Source organism: Pollicipes pollicipes, unplaced genomic scaffold (assembly GCF_011947565.3).
Source record: "Pollicipes pollicipes isolate AB1234 unplaced genomic scaffold, Ppol_2.1 Scaffold_4740;HRSCAF=5597_pilon_pilon_pilon, whole genome shotgun sequence".
NCBI classification, from domain to species: domain Eukaryota; kingdom Metazoa; phylum Arthropoda; class Thecostraca; order Pollicipedomorpha; family Pollicipedidae; genus Pollicipes; species Pollicipes pollicipes.
In genome coordinates, this window is record NW_023596545.1 from 15,037,817 (window position 1) to 15,057,772 (window position 19,956).

Consider the following 19,956-nt stretch of genomic DNA (forward strand, 5'->3'; position numbering starts at 1 on the left):
TTTACCCAATGGTCACGACCCACGGCCCTAAATTTTGACACAAGTGAGCTCACATACAGAACAACCCATCTTGTGAATTCGGTGGTTCTAGCTCTCTTAGTATTTCAGATCTCAGGGGTTCGAGGTGACCCCCACCGAGCGAAGGGTATTCAACCGGCTACCCGGGCGCATGTGTTACAAGCGCAGAACGAGCAGTTGCATCACAGCAGTTGTGCACGCAAGCGCGACCGTCCGTGAAATCCATAATTTTGCTGATCTAGTGCTGACACTTTTTGATATGATCGTCCGTTTTCTCCTGCGTTTGTGGCTGTCTTTTTCGTGTCGCTAAAACACCAGGCGTGAGCAGTGACGCAGTCTTCAGCCGTTTTTTTTAGCTTGTTTTCGAGAGTCGTAAATTTCACTTTTCATGCTAACCGACTAAGGGAGGTGGAGTTGTGGTGATAATCCAACGTTTCATGAAAATGCTCTCTATTCATCAGTTCGCCTAAAAATGTCTAGCGACTCAACGAACAATTCCTTAGGCGTTGTAGCTGAACACTGCATGAAGCCGACAGAAGTGGTTGCAAACATATGATATTCCAGAGTGTGAAGACCGAGCCGCTTAGTTTAAACACGACTCATAATCAAATCGAGACTCGGTAAGCCCCTGGCCAATCTCATGATCGACACAAACCATGCATCAACAAGCAACTGCTGGGCGTAAATCGGACCGGGTGTGGCTGCTAAAATCGAGGATTTTGTTTCATGGGTCTGACCATGACCAAGACCAGTCCCAACCAGAAGTCCCAACGCCCTACTTCCCTACAACGCCGTACTTCCAAGCAATTACAGGCGCAAATAACCGTTGCAGTTGACGCACCCTTAAAGCCCAACAACTAGCTCAACCCCCATTAATCACAGGATTTACATTGAACAGCAGGTAGGACATGAACGCTGTGCGAACACACGAGCGGACACATTTCACCCAATTTAAGACAGACATCGTGATAAAAAGATCAACTTTCATGCGAGGCAAAGGGTTGAGCGACCAAATGCCGCACTGCGCGAAAGAAAAACAACAGCAACAGCACTTCGGGCATCGTTACGACTCGAGCTCCCGGGGCGAGCGCCCACCCCGCGGTCGGCGACGGCCCGGCCGCAGCGGCCCAGCCCACTCACGCGGGTACTCATCGCCGGGAATGCTGCAGTCGTAGAACTTGCGGCTGGTGCTGGCCGTGAACATGAGTCGCATGGTGGAAAGGCGACGGCCCGAGAGCCGGATGGGCCGCGCGTGCGCGTATCCCAGCGCGCCGGACACCGCCTGCCGACAGTCGGAGGCGACGGTCAGAGGCGCCGGGCCGGCCCACCCGCCGGCCGGCGCCGGCTGGGCTCGCCACGGCCGCTGCCGTCTGCCGGCCGACGGCAGCAGCGGCTCGGAAGTCAGAGGCCATGACTAGCGCACGGCCTTCTCGTGTTCAAGCACAACCAGGGGTATAATGATCAAATCATTGAGCCCATCGATCCTGAGAGCATGTCACGAACATGCCGGGAACGCATGTCAGACGCAGCAGCCACGCCAGCAGAGGGCACGCCTCAGCCGGCGAGCTCACCGTGAGCACGCGCTCCTTGCAGCGGGCCCGGTTGCAGTAGAGCGCCGCCTCGCCCGGGTACCAGACGAGTACAGTGGCCGTGACGGTGGGCAGGCGGCGCGCCTGCGCCAGCCGCTGCAGCTGTCGCCGCTCGAACAGCACCACCCAGACAGCCTCCTCGAACCAGGCGACGGCCGCCTCCTGACGGTGCGGCGCCAGGGCGACGGTTAGCGGCACGGGACCGAACGGGGACGGGGACGGGGACGGGGACGGGGACGGGGACGGGGACGGGGACGGAGACGGAGACGGGGACGGGGACGGGGACGGGGACGGGGACGGAGACGGGGACGGGGACGGGGACGGGGACGGGGACGGAAACGGAGACAGGGACAGAGACGGGGACGGAGACGGAGACGGAGACGGAGACGGAGACGGAGACGGGGACGGGGACGGGGACGGGGACGGAGACGGGGACGGAGACGGAGACGGAGACGGAGACGGAGACGGAGACAGGGACAGAGACGGGGACGGAGACGGAGACGGAGACGGAGACGGAGACGGGGACGGGGACGGGGACGGGGACGGGGACGGGGACGGGGACGGGGACGGGGACGGGGACGGGGACGGGGACGGGGACGGGGACGGGGACGGGGACGGGGACGGGGACGGGGACGGGGACGGGGACGGGGACGGGGACGGGGAGCGGGACGGGAGCGGGACGGGAGCGGGACGGGAGCGGACGGAATCGGACGGGGACGGGGACGGGGACGGGAGCGGGACGGGAGCGGACGGAATCGGACGGGGACGGGGACGGGAGCGGGACGGGAGCGGACGGAATCGGACGGGGACGGGGACGGGAGCGGGACGGGAGCGGACGGAATCGGACGGGGACGGGGACGGGAGCGGGACGGGAGCGGACGGAATCGGACGGGGACGGGGACGGGAGCGGGACGGGAGCGGACGGAATCGGACGGGGACGGGGACGGGAGCGGGACGGGAGCGGGACGGGAGCGGACGGAATCGGACGGGGGTGGGCGGAGACGTGACGTAACGTGACGGCATGGGGCGGAGGCAGGCCAGGACGCGGCCAGCGGCCGTCTGCCTGCGGGCCGCGCTGCGGTGGTCGGGTCTCCCGTCCATTAAATGCTGAGCTACCCGACACGGTGACGCGCGTGAGGAGACGCGGTACGGGCCAAGCTTCTCGCCTTGTGCACACTGTGTGCCGATTAACGGGCTTCATGCCCCGGCACGTGGACCGTCCGTCACCGCAGACGGGTTGTCAGACCCTGTGTGTGTCACGCTGGAAGGCATGCCTGGTGGGCCGCCTGCTGGTCATTTTCGGACAGCGCCGCTCCCCCTGTGGACCAATAACGCGGCGTCTAACATCCCATTCGCGAGACACAGGCCCTCGTAAGCACGAGCCGGGACTCTCGACCGTGGAGGGCACCAGCGCAGGCTAATAGACTCAGTAACTGGGCCCCTCAACCCCCAACACTACCACCACGAACACCAAGGTTACACAAGCAAGACACACGACCATAAATGGGTGTCTTGAACGCCTTATTTATGTCGTACTGAAAAGCAGCGCAACCATGCTACTTGAACACGTCTCGATCTCGGACGATATTGATCAACATCCACAGCTCGTGTTGCTGCAATGCAATTACGGTTGTTGTGACAATGCATTTTAGCGCCCCACTCGCCTAAGCCTCTGTGTGGATTTTTATCCGAGTTTAGAACATGAGCGCAATACATTTACCACCAGTTTGTAACACGGGCGCAATATATTTACCACCCGTTTGGACCATGGGCGCAATATATTTATGTTTACCACCCGTTTGGAACACGGGCGTAACATTTTTACCACCTGTTTGGAACACGGGCAAACTATATATTACCACCTGGCTGGAACATAGGGCAATAGAGTGACCACCTGTTTGGAAGACGGGGGTAACTTCAATACACACCTGTTTGCAACACGGGTGCGGAATACATACATATTACAACATATTTACGGAATACGGGGCGCAATACGTTGGCCGCCGTTCCTGAGGTTTTTCAAGACGCGGCGGTGCCAGCGTCATCACACTGGCGTTGTCCAGGCCGTGCTCGATGCGCAGGCCGATCTTGCGGCGCCCGCGCGGTGACGTCACAGGATCGACGCCGGACAGCCCGAACGTGTGCCAATTGCTCGACTCGCGGCCGGCCCGTAACTCTGTCGGGCCAACGCGAAGCTGTAGTATCCCACCTAGCCACCAGGCGGACCTCAGCGACCAGCGCAAACGGGGAAAGGCAGACGGGGGGATATGAAACGTGACGGGGGATAGAGGTCAGGGAATGATGACGAGACAGGGGCCAGGGCCGGGGACATGGGCAGAAAATGCAAATATTGTGCCAAAACATCAATCATCAATAATGCCATCAAATAAGTGTGAGGGTTATCAGACAGATGGCCGGCCAGGGCGGTGCTATGCGTAACTCGTTTGTGATGTAAAGCTCATGACGATCATATGGTACCACATTACTGTTTATGCTGTGCCGGGTGGCAGGTAATAAACTCAGCCACCATGGCTCACACAATTGGCAAGATTGCTATGCAAGTTACTACTTACTTAAGCAGATGGCATCCTTCAGCAGCTCTATTTTTGAAGGCATATCCTGAAAATTGAAACAATACAACATCAGTAGATCAGGATATGGTTTCACACTGACCAATTTAGTCAAGATCAGGACAATGATATGTGTGCTGTAAGCCAATGGGTGCATCAATAAATCGGCATACATTAATGCATAATTAAATGTGGCTAACTTTATCAGTGCTTGAGGCAGGACAAGGAAAAGCTTACAAATATGGGGAGAAGCATGCACTAAGCCATTAAAAAGGGAATGTAGGGAATGGCAACCAACAGTGTGAAAAATGATACCCAGCAGAACAATGATACCTAAAAGTTAATGTAAAGTTCATTCAGGATAAGTCACAGTCTGCCTTAATGCACCTAGGCATTTCAGTGAAAAAAAATGGATGCATACCATTTCATACACTTTGTTCTTAACAATCCTCATCATGTCCTTTGTAGATACCGATCTTGGGACCTTGGCTTTGGCCGCCATCAGGAGATCCTGCTGAAGTGGTGTCTTCAAAACCTACAATAAATGGCACCTGTTAGTAAAAACAAGAGTAAAAATGCAACATTTTAGGGAAACTTTAAAGGAACATTAAAATAGCATAAATATGTGGTCACACTCCAGGCTACAATACTGTAGTGTACATGTTGATTTTTGGCAGGTATGAAATATTCACCACGAGACATAAAAAATAACTAAACCTTCACATATCTCTCCAACAAACATTGTATATGTGTTTCCAGGATGTAATTCTGACAATGACCACAATTCACGTCATTTCAGAGCTGGTTGGAGGCCTACCTGATTGATGAGACGTTCCAGACGAATGTCAAGCAGGCCGCTGCTGAGCAGTTGCTCACCATCCACATTGTCTGTGTCCCCACTCTCATGGTCATATTCAAGATCAGCCATCATAAAACATTGGCAGGAGGAATCTAGAAAAGTGCATGATAGCGCAGGATATCAATACACCAGCATGGAGACTTGATCACACATTCCAGGCTAAAAGTAATATGAAGGAGGTAGCAGCAATGCTTTGCTTCATTTCCTCATGATGCCATGTTGTTTTATGGTTAGTATGGCTGATCTATGAACAGTGCACAATCAAGAAAACTTTGTTGGTGGGCAGATCAGAAACATGCTGACGTTAACAGAATATAAACAATCACCTGACCATTTAAATGTTGCATCACACTTAGGATCCAAATAAATTTGTTTTAAAAATAATTAAGAGGCATGGAGACATTTTAGACATGAATCAGCAGAACAATTAAGCTAAAATCATATTGAAAACACATGGTGGGATATTTTGAGAGGTTAGTACTGCCAAACCAGGCTTTTAATTTCACTCTCTCGACATAAACTGAAAGTCTTGATTAACATTCCCAATGAACTCCAACACCTTACATTGTAAACACTTCACTTATGCAGCACACAGTATACATACTCGTACAGTATTTACTACACATATAGTCCCAACTAACCAATGTTAAGCCCAAATATTTTGTGCATTTGTGATAATTTCATCTTGCTCATTGCCACACAATGGGTTCAGAGTCCATATGCTGTGTCATTGACCTTTAATACACCAGTGAGTACTGGTCAAGCAGCATTAGAGTGCAAAGCTTGACCCCACTCTTGCATGTGTATGCTGAGGCAATGGAGGACATCTGAGTTTGGGGGCCAATAATTGTAGTCATTTTTGGTAACTTCTATCCAATTACTATCCTTGGGGATAGTATTAAGTTCTCAAACAGTTGGAAGTTCAGCACCCCGGCTTCCCTATTCATGCACCACCTTAGGTATGCACATGCACTGACATGCATAGGTAGTGTACTTTACCGTGTATGCTCAAGGTGTTTCACATATACCATCGCCCCATTTCATGAAATTGTACCACTTTTGCCATTTAAAGAAAATATAGTTCGCGTCATACTCACGTTCAAAACAACCAGCGTTCGGTGTGATAAGGCCACAGCCCTTTTTGGCGATTTTTCAAATAATACGCAAAAAATACATGCATGGTGAAACAAGTTCTATCAGTTTTGAGCCTCCGCAAGCAGGAGCACACTCACTACCAGAGAATGTAAACAAAAACAAACCTTGGGAAGCAGGAAATGCATTAACAGCTCCCACTGCAGCTTAACATTTTTATTCAGAAGGTTGATATTCACTTCCTACCGTTGTACACTTTGTATTCAAGCGCCAGTTGCCGATGTTCAAATTTGGCAGCAATGCTTATTACCATGAAAAATATTGAAGAAAGAAGTAGCAGAATGATCTTGGCAATGTCTGTTTCTGCTATCTCTCGCGTATGTTTTGGATAAATGACGGAGAGAAAGAATTTATATGTCATTTTCTACTAACTTGCAAGAACTAAAAGTGAATGCTTCAAACCTGATATACCTGACTGAACCATTTGATTACCTTAAAGTGGCGGAAAGTATGCAAAGCTTTTGGCATGCTTCTTATAAATTAATAACAGGGTGAAAAATCGGTACTTCAAATCAGAGTTGGTTCAATCGCTTTTCATTCACTTCATGTTTTCTGCCGACCGTAGGTAAATTTTATGCCGTGAATCTGGTATCCGAATGTGCGTTATATATGGCGCAGTACGTCCGTCGTTTGTTTATGTCGGATTTGCCATTCGCGTGTGGAGTTCGCGCGTGGGCGGTGTCGTCGTGGTTTCTGTGGGTGGTTGAAATGGCGATTCTTGTTTAGTGCATATAAATGTTCGGTCATTCTAATGCGTTGCTATGCGGTAAGGCGAAGCTAAAAGTGTTGGGGTAATTCCGGCCGAAGCGCTCAAAGCGAACGGCGAACATCTCGTTCAAGGTTTGGCGGCCCGTTGGTTCCGAAAGCAATTCAACTCTTAAACCGGAAAATACGGTGTGAGGCAGTGCTGGAGAGTAAGCGCATATTTCACTTTTGTGATTTCTGTGTGGTGAAACCGGATCCAAGATGGGCACATCTCAAACCAACAAAGAAAACGGGAAAGGAACACCCGAGAAGAATAACCAGCATGCAAGGGGCAAAACCTCCTTTGCGCGAGTTGTACTGCTTGATGGGACTCTGTTTGAATGCTCAGTTGAGGTAAGCTGGTCAGAGATCTCTGTACTATCTCTGAATGCCTGTGACCCTTCGAATGAAACCTTTGGTTTAGGTCTACTGCAGGGATGGGGCAACCTCATGGGTATTGGGAGACCACATGAGTTTTGAATCATTTCTTGCCATGCATCATCATTGGGTTGATGTGAAGTTTTTCAGTGATGGGGCAGATGCGATTCTGCCTCATAAGTCTTTTGCCCATATTCCTAAGGCTGTTATGAAAATTTATGAGCAGATCCAATCATTTGCAGGATGCAAGATGATAGGTATGTGGTTTGGTTATGGTGCGGGCCAAACAAATCAAGTATGCAGGTGGGGGTAGCTTCATGAGCACCAGTGGTCACCAATGATGCCTGATCAAAGGGAATTTAAGTTGAATAAATTTATTATATCAGCTAAGTGCCTGCTGAGACCATAAACCACAAACCAGGCTGCCAGAAATGCATGCTGTGCAGAATGTGCCTGGCCAAGCAGTGACATACTGGTAGAAATGTCAGTGTATGCACAGCATAGATCTAAGTGCTCAGAGTTAAGTGCATGATAACCAACAGTTTAAGAGGTAAAAGGAGCTGGTGTTGCAGGAAATTATTATCTCAAAGGTAATTTCAGGTAAGAATGCCCAGAAAACCAAAATGATGTGACAAGTTAACAGAATGTGGCCTGTATTTTGCACATCTGTGTGCTAGGCTTAGCATCCCTATATGATTAAGGCATCCTGCATGGGTATCCAGGGCAGTGGGTGAACTTTTTACAGATCGGCCATCCTGTAAGCCAATGACTTGTGTGCTCACGGCTTTCCTGCGCTACTTTCTTGTGACAAAGCTAACCAGGTGAACATAATCAAAGAGTTTCAAATATGTTCAGGTTATCAAGTTGCAAAATTACTCATGTGAGCAATACCTTATGACTGAACTTCATCCCAACCATCATCATAGCAATGAGTAGTATCTTATGTGTAGATGTCCAAGTACATGTAAGACATCAAAGTTTGGTGTCAAATATATTACTTTATACTAAAAGCTCTTTAATGAGATATTCATAAAATTTAGCATAGTGACCTGTGAGATACCTCAGGCATCAAACCACCAGAGATGCAGTGGGGTGCTGGGCCATGACCACCATCAGACATAATGCATGCAATTTGTGTTCATTTTATCATTGAACTGCAGTGGTCTTTGGCGACAGGTTGGGATAAACCATCAGGAGGGTACCTCTTTGTCATTGCTGGCGGTGTGTCATGGTGTTGCCTGACTTGTCATGTCATGAAACATGAACATGATAGTAGGGAGATGCTTCCCATTCCCAGCTGGTTATGGCACTCACCCCTTCCCCCAGCCTGCAGGTGCAGGTTCATGTCACCCTTCTGACCATGGTGGGGGATGCCACCTGTCTAACCCGGGCTGGAGATATCACCGGTGTGGCCCTGGACCGGGAGACGTCACCCGTCTGGCGGAGAGGGGGGGGGGGGAAGGGAGGCCGCAATGTTGCCCGTCTGGCCGGCGTGCCGGCCGGCGCCATTAGCGGGCGCGTGTGCCGGGGCGGGGCCGGAGCCGCTCCGTCAGCGTCCACTGGCGTCTCCGGCCTCTGTTTGGCCTCGGGCCGGCCAGCTCTGGCGCTAGGGACCGGCCGGGCCGCAGGAGGAGGCCGGCCCGGCTCTGCAGTGCGGAGTCATTGGCGAACTCCCGGCCAAACCCAGCGCGCGGTCTTTCCATATAGCGCGCGGTGGCTCCGGTATTCTCTCACTGAGCCCAGCGCGTACTGCCCTGCAGTTTAGTTGGGAAGTGCATACCGACTCAGATCCTTGTATGACGGATCAGACTTCTGGCTTCTGAGTCAGCGCACAGCTACAGCAAAGTGCCCAGGCCACGTGTTACAAAGTTATTTCACAGCAGTTGATAGGATGACATCGTGCTGCCAACTCCCTATTGTCATCACTGCATTGAGTCTCGTCGGTACCCGCACCCAGATGGAAAAGGCCTAGAGCGTGTGAACATGAGTCGGCCGGACGCGGTGGCCGGGTGGTGACCGCCCGATGCCGGGTCCAACCGCCCTCAGTCCTCGGCGCAGCCCTCGACGGACGGCGGCCGCCCACTCGGCACGACCGGGCGGCGCTGCCTCATTGGCTTCGGCAGGAAGTGACGGCGCCGGCCTTGGCTTGATGAGCTGGTGTGCGGCGGACGCCGCTAGCGGCAGCGTGCCGCGTGCACGGCCGGCGCGGGGGTGGGCCGTGACACGCGGCGATGGACACGCCGCCCGCCGCCGTGGCGACGTGGGCGTCCAACGGCCGTCCAGCCGGCCGGACGTGTGGCGTGAGGGGAGGCCTCGCCGTCGCCGGGGCTTGTGGCAGTGCCGCGGTCAGGCCCGCGCGTGGGAAATGGCGCAGTCTGTTGTGGGTTGGGCTTCTGGTCGTGGTCGTCTGCGGAGGACGTTCCGACGACCAGCTCACCGCAGAGGGGTCGTTGCTAATAGGACAATATTCCCATTGCACCAACGTCTCCCGCCGAGCATAATCAGGTTGGCTTTGATTCAGCATTTGTTCACTACAGGGTTTCAAAGGTGACCCCGCGCAGGGTTCTCTTCTGCATTCGGTAGCGGAGCTACTTGGATGTGTCGCCCCGACGTGCGCGTGGGGAGCAGCGTCACGACCGTCCGCCTGTGCCATCGACACGGCTCTCGATCGGGGCCGGTGTGTCCCGCTCGGGCCGCTCCGGCCGCTCCGGATTCTGCCCGGCCAGCGTGCCCTCTCAGCTGGCGGGCGACGCGCGCAGAGCGAGGTCTCGGCCTGCTGTCGTCGGCCAAACGCGGCACGCCGCACCCGTCTGTTTACGTCTCCACGGCTCCGAGCGCCAGGCCGACCTAACGACGCGGGTAGGGCGGACCCTGATGGACCCCAAACGAGCGGCGCCGGCCGGCCGACCTCTGCCCGCAGCTGTCCGGGCCGGGAACACTGACGTCATGCTGACCAGGCGCCAGCCGCGCCGCTGAACGCTAAGCTGACAGCACGGCCGACGGAGTGCCCACGGCCGGCGGAGTGCCCACGGCCGGCGGAGTGCCCACGGCCGGCGGGGTGTCCACGGCCGGCGTGGTGTCCACGGCCGGCGGTGTGTTCGCGGCCGGCGGTCCGTGCCGCCGCGCGGGGCACGGGGACGGCGGAGCCGGCCGGGCGTCCTGGTGCCGCCCCGCCCCCGTCCCCGCCCCGCCCCTGTCCACGGCCAAGGCCTTCCGTCCGGCGGTCTCTTGGAAGCCCTGCAGGGTTGCCGTCCTGCAATAGACTTGTGTGGGTTTGGAACTCGACGCTATTTTGTTCTACCCCCACCGGACTCATAAGCTACCACATGAAACACCATTATCTGACGGATCACCACTATGTGATAGCGAGACATTCTGTATGGATTTCGCTGAAGCACTTCAGCTTGTCAACGTGCCCTTGATTTTTCGCAGCTTTTGTTGTAAGTCACAAGTCCGCCGCCAGTGCCATGACCGACATTGCCACTAGCAGTCGGCGCCGGTCCGTTCCGGGGCTGGTCCTGCTGACCGTGCTATGACCGACACTGCCACTAGCAGTCGGCACCGGTCCGTTCCGGGGCTGGTCCTGCTGACCGTGCTATGACCGACACTGCCACTAGCAGTCGGCACCGGTCCGTTCCGGGGCTGGTCCTGCTGACCGTGCTGTGACCGACACTGCCACTAGCAGTCGACACCGGCCCGTTCCGGGGCTGGTCCTGTCGACCGTCGTCAGCCCCGCTATGTCTCCGCTCGCGGTCGCACGGCCCGCCGCGGTTCCGGTACGATGCGGGCAGCGAGGCACCGTCCCGCGTCCCGCTCCCGTGTCCCGACCGAGATATCCCATTCCGAGCCGCCATGGGACCGTGCAGTGGCGACTGCCGCCAGCCCAGATCCTCACACGGCTGCGCGGGATATCACACCGAAGAGCGGGGACGGTCCGTGGATAACAGAGCGTTGTGTTGGAATGCCTCTGCGGAGTGCATAACTACAGTGATGAATGCTATTCCTGAGCTGCAGGCAGTCTGCCACCGCGCGACCGGAGCGTCCGCAGCGGATCGTCGCACGCATCCTTATAGAGCGACGCCCCGGCGGCCGCCCTGCCGCCCGGTCGGCTGGCGACCCGCCGACCAGGCAGCCGGGCGCCGGGCCGGCGGGCCGGGCGCGGTCGGCCGGGCGCCGGGGCGTGGCCGCAGCCGCGTCGAGCCCGTCGGCCGCTGGGCCGGCGCCGACACTGCGGCCGCCGCCGCCGCAGCCGCCGTCCGGCCAGCACTGGCTGGCGCCGGACGATCGACCCACGCCGCGTGCCGCCCGTCCGGGCCGGCACGTGCGAGCCGCTTTGTCTGAAGTCGGTGGGCCGCGCGGAAGTCGGTCCGACTGTAGAGACCTGGGGGTAGGGCGGCCGGCTGACTTCAGTCCCCTGGAGTGGGCTGCGTGTGTCTGCGCGTCCGGTGGCCGCCGCAGCGAGCGGCTTCACGTTGACCCCCAGCAGGCCGGCCGGCAGCTCATCCCGCCCGTTTGTCCGGTCGGCCGGCCGGCCGGGGGCGTCATGCCACGCCCCGCGCCCAGAGCGTGCCGGGCCGCCCGACGCCCCCGCCGGCCGGCCCGCCCCGCGGCGGCGCGCGCCCGCCTGCCGCGCCGCACAATGGCCACAATGACGGGGTCGGCGCAGCGGCGTTCCGCTCTGGCGATTGGCTGACCGGTTTTTCTGGGCCGAGTTTTTTGGCAGGTCATTATGTGTATCTTGGCGTAATGTCGGGTGTGGACGTGTCTTTGGATTCCACGGTGCCGACCTGAGCGTTTTTCTGCACCGCGCTGCCGCTTGTTAACATCGTGCGTTTGAATGGGAATGCTTCACTGAGTAAGCAAGATTTTGATGCGCGACGACGAAGCTCACAACACGCTGTTTGGTAGTCCGAATAGCATCGACGCGAATCGTCTGATCTGGGTTGAATTCTGAACCCCCAAATTCGGGCCCATGTGTGCTATATTATCTTATATTTGTTCAGTTACATACATTCATCGATAGTTAGTTGTGTTTCAGTTAGAACATATCGGCATTGTCTTGTCGATATCGGCTTGTCAGAGAAAACTGCTCTGTCTCAGATGATAGTGTTGATGACAACATTCGTATCAGTGTGTCACTTCCTAGTTGTTACTTGTACATTCGTGAAAGTTAGCTGTTCGAGGGTCTCCTCTTTGAAAGCTATGGAAAGGGAGTTGTTTGTTTGCGCCTTTGGGCAAGACAGCTTCAGCCTTCTTCCCCCCCCCCCCCTCCCCAGGAAGCGCAGAAGCGGCGTCGTTCACATGTTCTCCGCTTTCGCCGTGTAGGTGGCTCGATTCGAGCCGTGCTCTCCGACGCCGTGTTTGGCGGTCCGAGGTGGGCGTGATGCCGCTCGCCGTCTGTGTCTGTCTCTCCTCGCTCCCTGGGATCGTATTGATCAGGAGTAATTGTCGGCCAGCGGGAAGTGGGGCCTGCTTCCGATCTGGCCGCATCTCCCTTCCGTCAGTTTTTGTCCCCCCCCCCCCCCCCCCCGGCGCAGAGAGCCGGTGGTCGCCGCGCCGCTGGCAGGCGGCCCTGGGCACGGCGGCCCAGCGTGGAGTCGGCTGACCAGCGCCAGCGGCATACAGCGGGGAGTCCAGTGACCAGCGTCAGCGGCATACAGCGGGGAGTCGGCTGACCAGTGTCAGCGGCATACCGCGGGGAGTCCATTGAACAGCGTCCGTGGTGTACAGCGGGGAGTCTGCGAACCAGTGGCGGTTGCAAATAGTGTGGATTCCACGGAGTAGCGAGCAGCTGGGGCGCAGTGAGCAACAGTACGGCATTTATTTGCAACGAAAGATCCCAGGCCCTTACGTTTGATGGGATTGGCAAGACCGCGTTACACGTGCTCGTGACTGTGCTGCGAATGTCATCAACACTGTAGGTACTGACAGATGGTTGAGAGGGATTAGGTAGGATCCCGTAACCTCTAGTTACCAACGGGGGAAAGGCTTGGTCTGGGTCTGATGAAGGTTCGGAAACTTGGTCCTGGGTTCGGACGACTATGAAGTGCAAACACGGGGAACAGTTAACCCTCACTAAGCCGACCGCGCTCGGGTATTTGCCGTCCGGCCGGTTTGACAACGCAGGAGTCCGCAAGAACGATCTGGTGTCTGAAACACCGTCGAAAATTTTAGTTGCAGTGCCGCTAGCCGCCCTGGGGCGACATGCGGCGCCGGACTGCCTCTGATTGCAATAAGCCGCCGCCAGTGTAGGCCCGGCCCCGCTGTTTCCAGCCGGAGCGGTGCCGGCGGCTGGCACCGCCTAATGAACGGCACGTGGAGGCTGAGGGCAGGGGCGGGCCGGGCCGGGCGTGCGGCCGCCGTCGGCCCGCATTAGGTGACGGCACGCATCACATGGCCCGGATTGGGGTCGGGCGCGCCGGCGGCTGCCGGCGCTGACCAGGTGGGAGTTGGGTTGGGGTCCGGAGCACTTCTGAGAGTGATGTCTGGTCTCGGTCTGGGCGGCGTGGACAGGCGGTGGCTATACGGTCAGACTCGACAGCGCGCTTAGCAGTCTGGGTGGACGGTCTCGCCGCAGGAGCTGCTGGATGGTGGCTCGAATGCAGCTATCTTCCGGAGACTGTCCGTCCCCCCCCCCCCCGCGTCTTCGCTGGTCGCTGACCGGGTTGCTCTGTGTTGAGTTACTCACAAGACAACTCAACACAACACCGTCAAAACTATCATTGTCCCTGTTCATATCGTTCTAATGTAAACAATAAAACGCAACTTGTTTTGTTAATGACACTCTTAAGCTACATCACATCGCCAGACAACGCTGTTCCGGCCATAACTGTGGACACAAACTGTCATCCTTTCCCGGGCACTCTGGTGTTACTGGTAGCTGCCTCGATACATCTAGTAACCACTCGCTGGACAAGTCTGTAGCGGTCGCAGCTGTCGGCTCGGCTCCCTATCCCTGTTTCGGCCGTGACTGTTGATGCTTGCCGACATATCACTTACAGAACAGCCCTGCTCCAGTCGAAGCTGTCTCCATTCTCCATGCATCGCCTCACCACGAGCTGGACACCCTTGCCCCGATCAAAGCCGCCGGCTTAGGCTGACCTACTGCTCCCGGAACAAACCCGTTCAAACTGCCACCGTCTGTACAAATCGACCAATCGCGGCCGGAGTGAGCCAGTGTCCTTGACAGCCCTCGCTGTATCAAAACAGAGCACACCTGCTTACACCACTTAGAGGACTAAGCACGGGGCAGTATCGCCTGTATCGCCGCCGGCCACTGCGCGATATGCACCGACGCGGCGCTCTCCGATTAGCCGCCCCTGTGTTCGGCCGAGCCCTGCACCGCCGCGTTCGGCTGAGCCCTGCCCCGCCACGTTTGGCCGAGCCCTGCCCCGCCGCGTTCGGCCGAGCCCTGCCTTGCCCTGTTTGACCAAGCCCTGCCTCGCCGTGGCCTGCAACGCCGTGTGCCGGTGTTTACCATGGGGGGGGGGGGCGGGGAGGGGGGGCAGGCCGTCATGCCAGGCGATACCGGAGGCATTTCTCCCCGATAACGCCGCTGATAGGGAGTTGCGCACCGCGCGACAGCGGCGAGCGCAGGTCGTCTGGGGACGGGGCACTCCTAGCTGGTCTAGGCGGGGGCGGTGTGCTTCCAGGCAAGCTGAAACATGTTATCTCTACTCAGGCTTTGGCAGAATATCCATAACATAACTGCAGACGGCTATCCCTGCAGGCCTGCCGGGGACAGGACGTGGCCAGTCTGGCCGCAGTGGGGTGTCCTGTTCTCAGTCTGGCAGCAGCAGGGTATCCTCAGTCTGACAGCAGCAGGGTATCCTCAGTCTGGCAGCAACAGGGTATCCTCAGTCTGGCAGCAGCAGGGTATCCTCAGTCTGGCAGCAGCAGGGTATCCTCAGTCTGGCAGCAACGGGGTATCCCCGGTCTGATTGGGACAGGGTATCCTCGGTTCGACAGCAGCAGGGTATCCTCAGTCTGGCAGCGGCAGGGTATGCTCAGTCTGGCAGCAGCAGGGTATCCTCAGTGTGGCAGCGACGGGGTATCTCCGGTCTGCTTGGGACAGGATATCCTCGGTTTGACCGCAGCAGGGTATCCTCAGTCTGGCAGCGACGGGTATGCCCAGTCTGACAGCAGCAGGATATCCTCAGTCTGATAGCAGCAAGGTATTATCAGTCTTGCAGCGGCAGGGTATCCTCAGTGTGGCAGCGGCATAGTATCCCCAGCATGGTTGTGGCGGGGTATCGCCCACCTGGATATGGTGGAGCGAATCCGTGCTCACTTGGGCACGGCACCCCGGCCTGGCTGTGACTGAGATGTTTACAGCTCAGCTGGAGTTGTGTACATTCAGCCCAGCTGGACAGTGCTTACTCACACGATGTAACCAATTCCGCCGAAGCAGCAAGCGACCATAGGCTAGGGCTAGAGCACGTCAGTCTCATTCCATCTAAGGTAATAAGTGCGTCCAGGCGGGCTGAGGGAGCAGAGTTTGCCGTCCGCCTGCAACCGTGGTGTTCCCAGGCGCCAGAGCTGGGGAGCACCCCCCCCCCCCCCTCCCCCCCAGTCCCCTGCAAGAGAGGAGCGCTGTAGCCAGGCTGGAGAGCGCACCCCGGTTCCTTGCGAGAGAGGAGCGCTGTACCGAGGGCTGGAGAGCGCGCCCTAGTCCGTTGCAAGAGAGGAGCGCTGTCAGTCCGAACACGTCCAGCCCAAACCCAGCGAGTGATGATCTGTCCGCTGTCCAGCTTGGATATTAGACTGGGAAGTGGTTTCCAGTGAAGCATTCGGTCTGACCTCATCAGAGCCTCATGACCGTGATCATTCGCCCGGGCTGCCGCGCGGCGCGTGACGTGCTTCCCTCCTCACGCGGACGTCTCGGCCTCTGCCGCCGTGCCCGTCCCTGGAGCCGACCGGCCGCCGTGCGCCGCTCGGCCCCGGCGCCGGTGGCAGGCCGGCGGTACGGCCGGGTGGCGCAGTACCTGAAGTGGCCGGCGGCTATCCCTTCGGCGTCGGCCGGCCGTATCGGCCGATAGCGCGGCGGCGTCGCCGTCCGGCTGAGTCAGGCGCCCCCTGTATCAGTGTGAGGCGCGCAAATAAACGCCCAATCGGCGGCCCAGATACCGTTCCCGAGGGCTAGACAGGTGAGGGTGGACGGGGTGGGAGCGTCCACCGCTACAGCACCCGGCAGTGCACGGCCGGCACCAGCGGTCTTCACCAGCTCGGCGCTGCTCGCCGAAGGCGGGCAGATGGTCAGCCTGGCCGGCGGCTGGCGGGCAGGGGCGGGGGGGGGGGGGGGGGCAGGGTGTTGCGCCACGAGTGGGCCGCGCTGGGCTGTGGCTGACAACTATTTGGCGTGTGTTCGGGGAGGGGTGGGGCACGATGCCTGCTGGCGCCGGCGACCTCCGTTGCAGTCAGGGCTTCACTCCGGAGAAGGTCGTCTCGCCATCTCTGCTCAAGATTGCTGCTGGCCGTAAATAAAACTGAATCGTTGCTCGTTTAACTGGGTGCCGTTCCGATCTGAGCGGGTCGCCGAGGGAGGATTGCTTCTCATGACAACCGCGGCAATGCTTCCTGGCCCTCCTGGGGGATCTCTCCTGGCCATGTGATGAAACTCGCGCTGGTATTCAGAGCGCCTATGCCCCCAGTTGTGCGCACTTCCTATCCCATTGTCCTCTGGACGGCGGCGGGGGCCAATACTCCTGACGGGGTTCCGGCCGTCGCTCCGTATGTCGCGGACGGAAGCTGATGCCGCGGTACATCCCGTGATCGCTTCCCTCGTCCGTCGGTTGTCCCGTGGTCGCTTCCCTCGTCCGTCGGTTGTCCCGTGATCGCTTCCCTCGTCCGTCGGTCCTCCCGGTGTTGTTACCCTCACCTGTCGGTTGTCTCATAATCGCTTCCCTCATCCGTCGGTCTTCCCGTGGCTGCTTCCCTTTTCAGTCGGTTGTCCCGTGATCGCTTCACTCGTCCGTCGGTTGTGCGCCGTGTGATCGCTTCCCTCATCCGTCGTCCGTCCCGTGATTGCTTCCCTCACCCGTCGATTGTCCGTCGTGTGATCGCTTCCCTCATCCGTCGTCCGTCCCGTGATTGCTTCCCTCATCCGCCGATTGTCCGTCGTGTGATCGCTTCCCTCATTCGTCGGTTGTCCATCCTGTGATGAGCAACAGCGATGGGTAGCACTCGAACGTGACTTCGGACTCTTATTCGGACTTCGGATGATGAGCTGTCCACGGCCTTGTCTCAACCTTCTCCGGGGATGGCTAGCGCGTCCGCCGCAGTCCGTCTGGTCCAACACGCACGGCCCCGGCATGCAGAAGCCTCTTGCTCGTTAGAGTGTTGATCAGTGCAGAAGCACCTGCTTATTAGGTGGTTGCTCAAGTGCTCTTTACGATTTGATTAAAAAATTTCGCGGAACACGACATGAAGGTAGAGGATTATGAACGCCGACCACGTTTCGGTCAGAGCTGTTACCACGGATCCGCCTGACCCGCCGAATACCGTTCCGGGGCCCAGGCGACAGGCAGACACGTGTTGCGCGGGACGCTTGGAACGCATGCTCAACTGGCGCATCACGGCCTAACGCCCGAAGTGCACCTACTTTGAGCATAAAAATATTACCAATGGCGGCGCCTGTCAGGACCCCCCCCCCCCCCCCCTCTCTCTCTCTCTCTCTCTCTCTCGCAATTCGTGGCTTGCGAGCCTATAACCGTGGTGGTTCAGACAGTCTGACCTACTGCCGCCCGTCGGAGATTCCACGCGCTTGCGCGCGAGTGCCTTCGACTGAAATACGCCGTCATGCAGTCCCACTGCCACCGCGCGGGCACGCACGCACGCACGCACGCACGCACGCACGCACGCACGCACGCACGCACGCACGCAACGCACGCACTCACGCACGCACGCACGCACGCACGCACGCACGCACGCACACACACACACACACACACACACACACACACGAGCTGCAGCCCCCGGCGCTGTAAAACGTACGCCGTTTCCACCCGGCCACCACCGCCGCCCCCGTCGCGCCGGGGGTAAACACTCGTTGCGGCCGGTAAATATTTCCGGCGGCCGGCCTTTGCGGGGCGACGGCGGGCGGCGAGACCGTCTGCCACCTGGTACGGGGGCGTGGAGGCGGGGCGGGGCCGGGGGCGGCCCAGCGGACGGTGGCAGGCAGCAGGCGGGGCGTGGCCGGGGCGGTGGCGGCCCCGCCCCGCCTGCAGATCAGCTGCGGATGGTGACGGGGCCGGCGGTCGTCCCGTCACAGATTGCAGGAACAGTGGCGTGTTGTCTGGGTGGCGATAGTCATGATTTCTTCCGCGAATGGTCACGGCCGGAGCGTACTTCGGAGAGACGTCTCTCAAGGTCGCATGATCATATGTGTAATGTGGTTCTCGATAGTAAGCATGACCCCTCATTTACTGGAAACCGTTTAAGTTTTCTTGTGACCGGATGCAATCTTCAACCAGACTGATGAACAGCCAGTTGTGAATTTACCTCTCGTTGACGCCAAAATATCGATGCGTAGCCGGTCCTTGAGTTTCCGGTGGCTGACGGCGGCTTCCGTTCCCCAGAAGAAGGCCACGGGCCAAGAGCTGCTGCTGAGGGTGACGGAGCACCTGGACCTGCTGGAGCGCGACTACTTCGGCCTGCAGTTCTCCGACCAGCACGACCCCATCAACTGGCTGCAGCTGGACAAGCCGATCAAGAAGCAGCTGAAAAGTGGGTCGCCCTGTCTCGTCTTCCCCAGCAGCACGGGGCGGGGCCTACCATGGCGTTGACTGTGCTGTCTGTGACGTAGAGTTGAGGCGCCCATTGGTGCAGGAAGCCTACTGTTGTTCTCATTCAATGAACTGCGTCTGTAACAAAGGATATGGTTCCGTGCCGTGAGTCGCTCTGTATGTATTTTCCTCCGTAATGGCTCTAGTGGTTCGAGGGCCCATTCCTGGCTAGGTGACTTTCACGCATACAGTTGCTTCGCGTTTGATGCTGACGCTAATTCGATGTTAAGCCCGCGGTCACAGTGCAAACAAAATGTTAGAGAACTAAAAGGCAAGGCATATTTCTGTAAAATAAATTCTGCAGAGCCCGCTTATTGAAAAGGAAGATAGCTGGAGGTCGAATAGCACATTTACATAACTTAACTTTCTTGATTTAAGAGAAAACCATGACGCATGCCAGCTCCACTACGTGGCGCGCCCTCAAATGAAGGATGACATGGATAACGTGGCTGCGAGCCAACCTATGTTGAAATGATCAGCCCTTTATGGAGGGTCTGAAGGTGTAACTGCCGCCCGACACGGGAGCTGCAGCAGTGAAGCAAGTGTCGGTGCGCGCGAGCTTGAGCCGTGCCATCACTGCCCCCGGGCTGAAGCCTTGAAGTGAGCGGGTGTCATGCACTGCCGGCGGCTGCCGCAGACGCGGGCCGGCCGGTTGGCTCTCAGGGGTCCGTCCGTCGAGAGGGCAGCGGCGAGTGCCGCCGACAGCTCTGTCTTTCACGCCTGCTGGCCTGAGGACGGCCAGGGCAGGTGGATGGATGGCTGGCGCTGGTGCCGCGCCGCCGCACACTGGCGCCGGTCTTCAGTCAGCGCCGGCCCGGCGGTGGACGGCGAGCCGGACCGAGCTGCGCGGCGGCGCGCGGCCA

At 57.7% G+C, this 19,956-nt stretch overlaps 2 protein-coding genes and 1 long non-coding RNA gene across 6 annotated transcripts in view; 1 reads left to right on the plus strand and 2 right to left on the minus strand.

Annotated features, from left to right (window-relative positions):
• Positions 1-1,158: 1,158 nt before the first annotated feature.
• On the minus strand, positions 1,159-2,879 carry LOC119097967 (uncharacterized; the record flags this gene model as incomplete). Its single annotated transcript, XM_037220904.1, is given in 3 exon segments — positions 1,159-1,300; positions 1,590-1,769; positions 2,868-2,879. Coding segments are annotated over 3 exon segments (334 nt in total), but the record flags the coding sequence as incomplete, so codon positions are not given.
• Positions 2,880-3,664: 785 nt separating this feature from the next.
• Positions 3,665-6,439, minus strand: LOC119099337 (uncharacterized). The gene is made up of 5 exons (XR_005094348.1): positions 6,296-6,439; positions 4,995-5,128; positions 4,599-4,712; positions 4,181-4,226; positions 3,665-3,783 (listed from the first exon to the last, which is right to left on the minus strand). It is a non-coding gene; the product is annotated as an uncharacterized LOC119099337 (long non-coding RNA).
• A 404-nt stretch (positions 6,440-6,843) lies between these two features.
• The window catches only part of LOC119099338 (protein 4.1 homolog), a 44,564-nt gene continuing 31,451 nt past the window's right edge, over positions 6,844-19,956 (plus strand). For all 4 annotated transcript variants that reach the window (XM_037222467.1, XM_037222469.1, XM_037222468.1 and 1 more), the window contains exons 1-2: positions 6,844-7,286; positions 18,887-19,034. In XM_037222467.1, coding sequence (XP_037078362.1) covers positions 7,155-7,286; positions 18,887-19,034 — 280 coding nt within the window. In that variant the 5' untranslated portion in view covers positions 6,844-7,154. The remainder of the gene's footprint in view (positions 7,287-18,886; positions 19,035-19,956) is intronic.